This window comes from Urocampus carinirostris, chromosome 9 (assembly GCF_059441175.1).
Source record: "Urocampus carinirostris isolate Australia breed hairy pipefish chromosome 9, RoL_Ucar_1.0, whole genome shotgun sequence".
Taxonomy (NCBI): Eukaryota; Metazoa; Chordata; class Actinopteri; order Syngnathiformes; family Syngnathidae; genus Urocampus; species Urocampus carinirostris.
Window position 1 is genome coordinate 19172120 of NC_142357.1, and position 10782 is coordinate 19182901.

The 10782-nt window shown below is 39.7% G+C and overlaps 1 protein-coding gene across 2 annotated transcripts in view; it reads left to right on the forward strand.

Moving 5' to 3' along the window:
- vegfba (vascular endothelial growth factor Ba) overlaps positions 1-10782 on the forward strand; it is a 31088-nt gene that overhangs the window by 15686 nt on the left and 4620 nt on the right. Inside the window, exons 5-7 of one of the 2 annotated variants that reach the window (XM_088344805.1) lie at positions 507-542; positions 3513-3584; positions 8833-9015. In XM_088344805.1, coding sequence (XP_088200931.1) covers positions 507-542; positions 3513-3584; positions 8833-9015 — 291 coding nt within the window. The remainder of the gene's footprint in view (positions 1-506; positions 543-3512; positions 3585-8832; positions 9016-10782) is intronic. The other variant, XM_088344806.1, reaches the window with a different exon arrangement.

The following is a 10782-nucleotide window of genomic DNA, read 5'->3' on the forward strand; positions in this document are numbered from 1 at the left end:
AATTGTGGTGGTTAGTTAATTAGTGCAGTTGGAATTTTATGCAGGCATTTTTTGGTCAGCAATGTTAATCACCTGTTTAAGACTTGTCAAACTATTAATCTCCAATTTGTGCATTTATTAGCAAGTGAATTCATCAATACCGAGTGTTACAATACTATGATGTACAGTATGTATTGTAGAGGTTCCTTCCCTAATGCCATATTTTAAGGGTCATTTAATGGTAGTATTTTAACACCTACGAGTTACCAAACAACATCCGCCTATTTATTCATCTCTGATCATGATAACTTTAAAGAAAAGCCGCAACTTAGAATTACATCATTACACTCTTTTGGGGAATGATTGTCGCAAACAATGGTTATTTGTTCCAAAAATGTGCAACTATGCAAAATAACCAGAAAGTGCATCAGCACTTGAATGAACATAAATCATTTTGAGGGCCTTGGAAGGTGTAAGAGCACAATATAAATAAAGTACAATATTTAAATGAATCTTATTTTTTGCAGGTTAAAACAACAGCTCCAGCTGACGCCCACCACAAGGTATTGTCTCGTTTGTGTACTTATTCTAACCGATAAGAATGTTAGAATGACCTTAAAAAAAATGTTTAATAGAACTTTTACACATGTTGCATTTAAGATTTCACATTATATTCAAAGTTTCGGGTGGCATTTGTAGGTTTTAAAGGAAAAAGATCCTGTGATTTAAGATATTTCGGAATATAATACAATCATTTAATCTTTATATCTTACTTTTGGCGCACAGGTGTTGCCTTTTCTTCAAAAAGCAACGTTGTTTTGGTCTTTTTGTGCATTCAAAGAGCTGAAGTTGTCAGGACCAGAACGGGAACTGGACCCACTTGCGTGACATTTACCATTATTGAAAGAGAGAGGAAGGGCTGTGCCCATGATCCGGTGTTCGCTGGGCGCGGGAAGCAAGTCACTCTCGTACTCGGATTGTGATCCGAATACAGAAGTGGATCTTCCGTAACGAGCGATGGCCGTGTCAGGGGCGGAAAACTGGTCTGTAGCCGGGACTGGGAGAGCAAGACGTGGTCGGGATCGGAAACGAGTCGTAGGCCAGAACGGGAGAGCAGACTTGGTGGGGATCAAAAAACGGGTCGTAAGTCGGGACGAGAGAGCAGACGTAGTTGGGATCAAAACAGGCCGTAGCGAGAGACGAACAGGAGCAAAAAACAGGACAGGCGTGAGTCAGAGTCAAAGTAGGCTTGCCTCGTATACACGGAGATTCGCAGACGGACTGACAACAGCGGATTGACAGGACTGGGTTAAAATACTGACAGGGAGCCAATCAGAACCCACGGCAGTTGGCGCGAAATGGGCGGGCACAGGTAATTCACATCGGGTATCATGACAGACGTACATCCGGAAATTTCTAATAAACAAAAAAAAAATCATCTGTAATGTGAATATTTTTAGTTTTTTTCCAGGTGTTTGATGGACGTATAAGTACTTTTATAAAGGGATACTGTTTAATAGTTGACCACTTGGTTTTGTTGTATTGTGTAGTGCAACCAAAAATGAGTGTTAAAAAGCACACTAAAGATTACAAACTGCGGAGACTCAAAGCGACCAAACCTCACCATTTTCTTCTCACTTTTCAGCAATTTTGGGGTACTGTAGTGTCATTTATATGTCACCGTGTTTTACCACGAAAGAAGGACCACCACCACAGGGTTGTTTTATTGAAGCTTTGATTTCCTTCTCTGGATAGTGAAAACTGCAACAATACAAAAGTGGATTGAGAACATGTGCAAATATGTTTGTGAAAATAAAGTGCATAAACTTTGTACCCCTCCAAAATAATAGGAAAATAGGTGCTTGAACACCGACTAAACCCTTTTAGCAACTTGCAGCTTTGCCTTGTTTATCCTTAACGCGGATGCAAACGAATTAGACACACAACCGTCCAGTCAGACATCGCTTGAGTCTTCTGTTTACTACAAATACGGGAGCCACGGAATCAGAAGTAACATGGGAGACACGGAAGTAGTAATATTTTGAGATACGCTTTGACTTAAAGCCCAAATAAACATGAATTAATGTAAAACACTTCCTATTAAGCTTACGACTGTTTTTAGTCTTGTACGTTTATTTAAACACGTGGCTGAACCTGATGTTAAATAAAATACAAATTATTTGACCGGGAGTATTTAAAAAAAAATACACGTTCACAGGAAAGCTCATGTAGTTTTGCTTTTATTCAAATCAATATTGTTGTTTTTTCTAATGAATTATACACAAGCTCCCTCTAAATGAGCTTACCTTAATAAGTGCTACTTGAACGACTATTCAACAAGCATGGTTGTTCTCCAAAAATATGCTCCAAACAGTTTTTCTGGGATGGTAAGGGGTGCTGGTTGGAGCGTTAGATTGTGATAGAATTGTCACAGCATGATTATAGAATTAGAATTGTCTTTATTGTCATTGATATCAAAGTAGTGAATATTGATTATAATGAGATAAGACATGCCACCCCAGGATAGACAGGTAATAAAGACATCTAGAAATACTTTTATAAAGACGTATAAGGACAAGGAAGCAACAATATTGGCATTTGAAAATGTGATAAGCACCTGTTGAATCATACAAAAACTATCTTTGTGCGAGGAGTTAACCTTGTTTAGATTTAGAAACAGCCGCAGCCTAAAACGAGCGTCATATTTATATCGCCCTTCTTCCTGTTTGGATATGGACATAAATACAGAGTTCCAAAGTATTAGTGTGTGCTGTTGGCTGTATACATTTGTTTCATGACTCAGTTAGGTTTTACGTGCGTCGTTGCCTCTGCTACGCACTAGACCAACCTGGGTGATGACATACATCAGTAAAGGCGACGTGTACATGTTCAACACGTGTTTGAAATGTGTTCTCCCTGCGTAATGTCCCTCATTGAGTTACCATCTGTGTGACTCCTGCCCAGTATCCCTCGGGACGACCCGCATCCTGTTGTCACCATAGAAAGGATTTTATCTGGCCAGCCTTATGTGCACATGCACTGGAAATGATGAAGCGCTGTCACGAATACGCCACCACTGTCTTCATCGTCCATTAGGGCCACCACAACAACACGGGACATTAGCATCCTGATAATGTACCAGACGTGCTACCAAATGATGTCGTCATAATTTGAGCTCGTTCAAAGAAAGAAGACAGAAAACATTTTGTAGGCAGTAGATGTTTAGATTTTTTTAGAATGAGACTTTCTCTTAGAAGAGAATCTTATTCTAAACATTTGTGCAGGAGTAAAAACAAACATCAAAAATATGTAACATGCAGAATCTTTGAATTTAACCAGGGCAGGTGTTTATTGCTTGATTTAAACTTAAGAGGCAAGCAGCAGCTTTTGCAATGGAATGGAGATGTTTCAGAGGACTGTTGGACTCCAAAGTGCAGACTCTTAAAATATTACCATTTACCTGCATAGTAAATATCATGATAAGTCTTGTGTCCACTATAAACAATTTCTGATATGTATCTTCTCATTTTCAGGCCCTCTCACAAGCCCACAAGAGTAAAGAAAAAAAGAAGAAGGACGAAAACAACTGTCGGCATCAGAAATCCGTAGGTTATGTCAATTTGACTCAGAATTGTCTTTATTGTTATTTATAACTACTTAGTGAATGATGTATTACGGCAAGATTAAGCGTGGTTCTGCGGGATAAACATGTAATAAAGACTTAAAACGAAAAATAAGATAAGAAAGAACGTTAGGATAAATCGGAAAAATATTTACAAATTAGTGCTTGGAGTGCATCAGAGTGCATCATCAGAACATCTGCGCACAGAAAAATTGGTGGAATAATATTTAGCAGCAACCTATTTCCAAAATAAAAGAATTTAGATATGAGTGCTCATTTTTCTATACATAATCAAGATATCTATGCATTAGTGCATTAGTTCATGATATAGATATCAATATTTGCATTAGTTTGGAGTGGATATGGTCCGGGGAAGCGCCCATCTATGAGCCTGTTAGTTCTTTAGTTTTAAGGGACCTGTACCAGCTGCCAGGGGGCAGCAGGTCAAAAAGATGGTGGTTGGGGCGAGAAGAGTCCTTTATAATGTGATTGATTCTGCTGCTGTATTGTAAGCCGCAAATGTCCTCTGGACTGAGCAGGAAACAGCCAATAATTACATTGGCTATGTTGATGGCCTTCTGTAAGGTTTTTCTCTTTACTGCTTTTCTCCCAGCATGTTTCCATCACCCGTTTTTTTGTTGAAGCTCATACCAGGCAGTGGTTGCCAAACAATCTTAGGACACCTAGACAAATCTGATTCGCACTAAAGGATAACTTAGGAGCTAGTCTATATTTGAGTGGTGGTATTTTGAAATTACTATTCATGTGAAACATTCATGTATTTATTCTCTGAACTACACCCTGGACAAATTGGCATCCTATCACAGTGCACACATAGACATACAACTAATCAAACACGAATCCATACTTCGGGACAACCTTGAGTCACTTATCAACCTGCCAAGCATCTTTTTGGAATGTGGGTGGAAACCGGTGTGCCCGGAGAAAACCCACGCTGGCACTGGGAGAACATGCAAACTCCGCACAGGGAGGCCGGTAGCTGGAATCAAACCCAGGACCTCTGAACTGCGAGGCGCAGGTGCTAACTAGTCACTGACTGTGCCATCTCACGTGAAAAATATTATTCTGACTCTTTAACGAAGGACTTTTTTGCGTGTATTCGAACAGATCCCCTTTGCGTGTGTTTGGAGGATGAGGTTATCTGGTCTTCGTTATTTGACACAGTTATTTGGACAATTTCTTTTACAGCCGCATTAGTCAAGGTCTGACACACACACCCTCACACAATCACACAGATGCACACACAAGTTCACTCACCTCTGTGTGATACTCACCACTCAAAGAGATCTTTGTGGTCGCGGGTGTACAGTCGGGACGAACAGTGTCCGCCATTGTGGCCAACATTTAACAGTCCACAGCATCCTGGCCAGTGCAAAGGAGGACAATAAATAACAATACAAGGACAATATTAGTTTGGTTTGTTTGTATACAAATGTTAAACACCACAAAAATATTTCCACTCCCTGTGAGATGCAAGGAAAAAAACTAAGAAAAGACTAGGTATAATAATATTACTGTCTAGGCATATTTCTCATATGATGAACTTAGGCGGCAGGGCACCTCGGTGGTTAGCGTACAGTCCCCCGGTGCAGAGGTCAAGGGTTTGATCTCCCCGTGCAGCGTTTGCATGTTCTCTCTGTGCCTGCGTGTGCTTCCTCCCACATTGCAAAAACATGCACGTTAGGTTAATTTGCTGGTCCAAATTGTCCCTAGGTGTGACTAAGCGAGTTTCATGTCTGTCTCTGTGTGCCCTGCGACTGGCTCACAACTAGTTGAGGGTGTACCCTGCCCACTGCCCGAAGATGGCTGGGATGGGCTCCAGCACCCCCGCGACCCTAGTTAGGATAAGCGGTGCGGAAAATGGATGGAAATGGATATGATGAATTTAACACTGGTGGGTTGTGTTTTTTGGAACTACTCCTCACTTAACACACAATATACTTTTTATACTACAAAAATAAAAGTTGCTTACCTTTCATATTTTCTCTTTCTAGTTTTATGATGATTTAACTTATTTTTAAAATAAAAAAAGAAAATGTATACATTGAATAAGCAAAGTCATCTTACCTATCAGAAAACAGACCGTTTTTCTCCGTTTAGGCATTGTTTTGTTTTCAGAGTAAATATTTAATTTGATGAAAAAAATAATCTACAGTCTACTCGATGAGACAGTTTCCCTTATTTCAAGGATTTTCTTCTTCTTTCTTTCATCACCATACAAGAACACGCTAAAGATATGGGCTGTCAATAGGCCTATCATTTTCCCCCCTTAAAATAAGGGAAATTTGAAACTACCTAGAATGCACCATTATTAGTGACAAGCATGTAACGAGTTTGCTTTTATATATGCTAATCATCTTTAAAAATGTCTAAGACACATATTTTTTATCATAAAATCAAACAAACAAAAAGTATTTTTATGCATTTTACTTTTTTTTCCATCAAGCCAATGTGTGACCAAACTCCCCAATTCCAACCCATAATGCCAAGCAACATACAAAGAGACAATAGGTACCAATGTTGTAAGGCTAAGGTATGTCAGGGATCAAACCTTTGACTTCTCATTCCAATGGCAGGCGCTCAACCGTAAGGCCACCGAATTGTTTGAATAACTGACTGATTGTTTAGTATATTTTTATCTCCTCAAAACTGGCGTCGGCCTCATGGAAAAAAAACCAAAAAATAGATGTTGTTTTCTGGGTGTGGTCACGGAGTTCAAAACTATAACTTCAAGATAAAAAAATCAATCGCTCGTCTGCAACAATTTGTAGCATCCTTATATGGTTTTATACAAACATACAGAACAAACATGGGAGTGTCTATAGTCGGTCATTAGCAACTCAAAGTGTAATAGCAGCTCGATGGTGTGAAGTGTGTGGGAAGCCGCAGTTCTAACACCAAGTACAATGAAAACTTTGTCACGTAATGGCACGGGATTGACATGTGTGTTTAGCGCCCTGATTCCCATGACTAAATCCAGACCTTTCTGAGGCATAAAAGAATTAGCGCACCTTTTGGCCATCACTCATATTCGGGCCCCAGGAGGTCAGAGGGAGCTCAGCATTGGGTGTGATGTCCCTTCAGACTCCATCCATCACCGCTAACGGGCTTTATTTGAGCTCCAACAGGGGTGAAATCTGCGTAATTTGCTCCCGAATGCCACCTTCTCTGTCAGTGCCAGCGGCAGGCGTGGTCATCTAGGCCCGGGACAAAGATGGCCTCTCTCTGACTCATTAAGTATCTTCATTATTATGGCAGCATCTCGGAATGACGCAAATGAAAGAGACGCTTTTCTAATTACCATCTGACTGGAAACTTTGACGAATGAGAGGCATGAGCGAAAAGGGGAAGAGCGTCAGTGAAAAAATATCCAATATATCCCAAGCTCCACATCTGTCCTAGAAAAAATGGGAACCAAGATGGGAACAGTACATACATAGATATCTCATCTCATCTCATTAGCTGTACCGCTTATTCTTATTAGGGTCGCGGGGGGGCTGGAGCCCATCCCAGCCATCTCCGGGCAGGGGACACCCTGAACTGGTTGCCAGCCAATCGTAGGGCACACGGAGACAGACAACTCACTCGCTCAGTCACACCTAGGGACAATTTGAACCTGAAATGCATGTCTTTGGAATGTGGTAGTGCCGGGAGGAAACCCACGCAAGCACGGGGAGAACATACAAACTCCGCACAGTAAGGTCGGTAGCTGGATTTGAACCCACGCAGGAGGTTCCCACGACCCCAGAACTGTGCCGCACACGCGCTAACCACTGCGCCTCCGTGCTGCCCATACATAGATATTTTATAACTAATTTATCCAAACCGCATTGATGTCTCAGTGGGTCTTTAAAGCAGCGGTTGGCAACTAGCGGGCCGTAAACCTGTACCAGTCCGTTTGTCGTTTGCCGCACAGAAAAAAAAGCCATTAGGTTTTTGGATGACATCACCTATTTTTCCTCACAGTGCCACGTTTGGCAACAATGTAATGAAGCATTATGGGTAAGTGCTGAGCAGGGTTGGGTAGGGTTACTTTAACTGGATTACTTTCAATTACTTTTGGATTGCTCCAATACCAAATATGCTAATAAAAGACAAAAGAAACTAAATACGAATAAAATTACTAAATTTTGTGCAGGCTTGGGGAGTAACGGAATACATGGAACGGCAAAAATTATGTTGGCAAGCTGTTTGGATTTATTTTTCGCATTTTATGTAAGTTTTGCCGGATATCAAAGAGATCAAAGCCAGGAGAGAAGGCTTACCGCGTGTTGTGAGTCATAATTTTATTCATATTTAGTTTATTTTGTCTTTTAGTAGCATATTTGGTATTGGAGTAATCCAAAAGTAATTGAAAGTAATCAAGTTAAAGTAACCCTACCCAACCCTGGTGCTGAGCCAAACCAACATTACGCAATGTGAGTTAAGAAAGTGTTATGATGAGATAAAATCGAATGCCCTTTTCTATGTCATTAAGTGGTGAGTGGTCTAGTGATCACAAATTTGGGCGTATTACTATCAATATTGTTATTATTACAGATGTTACAATTTTGTAATATTTAAATTGGTCCGTAGTACCAAAAAGGCATATGCAGGCAAATGCTCTAAAATTTAGAGTCTAAAGTAATGAGACAGCGATAAAAATTGCCAACCTGTGTGCCATAAAACCTTGTCTTGTGTGCAGCAAGAAACTGTCCCATGACAACAAAAATAATACTTAAAATTACCTAAATTATCCCCTGTTTGCCATATCAGACAATGCTTCTTGTTATTTGTTGCATTATCATGCTGCAAAAGTATCTACTCAGCAGGTACTATAGGTTAATAACCTTGATTTAATATTAAGAACTGGTGATCCACTTTACATTTATGTTATTTAATCAATTTGCTTTCTACTTTTGTTCAACCCTTTTCAAAATATGTGTTTTTAAATGTCATCTTTACGATTCATTTGTAAAGGTTAAAGAGATAAAGTAAAATAAAAATTCCAAAGTTTTATAAATCAGACAGTAGCACATTACGCTGGTTTTGGGTCTGATTTATTTATGTATTGATTTATTTGGTTGTTTGTGTATTTATCCATTTTTTAAATGATTTTCCCCTTAATCATGTCTTCAAAGCTGTAAAAGGAAAAATATTTGACCAGGCATACATCACTGAAACATGAACCACTGCACTAATGACTATCCCTCATTATTTGTTTATCTCAGTACTTCCATTATGTCCTCCACCCCGACCAGCCCTCCTCTACCCTCTCACACATCGCGGCCGTCATGTCGGCCATGCAGAGGAAGGAAGTGGACGCTCGACCCTTCGTCGTGCCGATGTGTTTGCAGAATCGCGGCTGAGAGTTGCCAGCGAAAACAGAGGCAACTCGACCCTCGTCTTTGCAGGTTAGACGCTATGTTCACAGTAGTGAAGAGGAACCAAATCGTTTCAACATTTTAGATTATTTTTACAATGAAAAAAAAATGAAAAGTAAGCGCTGCAAAATATTGGCCTCTTGTTCTCTCAGCTCAGCCAACTGACTCCAGAAGGAAGTTCCTTGATGACTTCTGAATGATCCAATGTCAACCTAAATGACTAAGAAGGACAAAACAAGTGTCATTAGGTCTCAGTTAAAATGCACCTTAACATACAGCTTTATGAACAATTTTGACAGCATTATGAAGACCAAAGAACACATCTGGAAGGTCCAGGATAAACTTGTGGAAACGCTCAAAGCAGGAATGGGAACGTTTACACATCTCCTGGAGCACTGTGGGAGCGATAATGTAAAAATGGAGAGAGCATAAAACCACTGCAAACCCAACAAAACCTGTCCGTCCCTCTAATTTTTCAGGCCAAACAAGGGGAAAACTAATCAGAGAGGCAACCAAGTGGTCCATGATCACATTGGATGACCTGCATGCATACACAGCTGAAGTGGGACAATCTGTGCACAAGACAACTATTAGTCGTACTTTGCATAAATCTGCCCTTATGGAAGAGTGGCAAGAGGAAAGCCAACACTGAACTTCTGGGGTTTGATGCAAAGCGTTACATTTGGCGTATGTGTCACACTGCGCATTACCCGGAAACACCATGCCCATCTTCAAACATGGTCATGTTCTGGGTTCCTTTTCTTCAGAAGGGACTGGGAAGGTCGTAAAAGTTGATGGGAAGATGGATGGTGCCAAATACAGGGCGATTCTAGCAGAAAATCTGTTTGAGGCTGCACAAGAACTGAGAATAGGCCACAGGTTCAACTTTCAATAGGACAATGATCCAAACAATAAGAAAAACCAACCATGGAACGGTTTAAAACTAACGATATGAATATGTTAGAATGGCCAAGCCAAGTCCAGACCTTAATCATATGGAGCATTTGAGGAAAGAACTGACCACTGATCAAACATTGAGGAACCTGAGCTGTTTTGTAAGAAACAAATAGGCAAATATTTCTCTTTCAAGATGTGCAAAACTAAAAACATACCCCCAAAAAAACTTGTGGCTGTGATCGCAGCCAATAATTTTGCAACACTTACTTTCATTTTTTATTGGTAGCAAAATCTAAAATGTTAAATACATTTGGTTTCTTCTGTATCTCAGATGTTGTTGATTCTCAGAAACTATTTAAGTTTTTTATTTTGAAGCCTGAAATATGGCAATAATATTATGTCAAAAAGTTTCCTGATAGGGGAATTACTTTTGCAAGGCACTGTATACTTATTGACAAGGTTCTGTAGTATTTTAAATGCAGTACTTCCAATGTGAATCTGCACTCATTAGCGACCCAGTAATGGGTTGGAGGTCGGGATTTTGTATAATTAGCCCAACTATTGCATTAGGTGAAGTCACATTGATTTGTATAGTCTGCCATTTAACATGATTGGCTAGCTACTTACTGTGCACATGTAACAAACTATAATTTCCTTCGATTTTAAGTTTTATAGAAGTTTATTGAAAGTAATTTGCAAACATATCATAAGTCAATATTTATTATAAGAAACTATTGCTTTATTTATCTGATCGTTTTGAAGTATATTTGTTTAGCTTTCAGAAGGTTTACATATGTTCCCTAGGCTACTTTAGGATATTTCGAGGGAAAAAAATGATCTGTCCAGGCCTAGGCTTGTAGCAATTTTTTTATTTGTCTGTCCATTTATATTACTTTGACA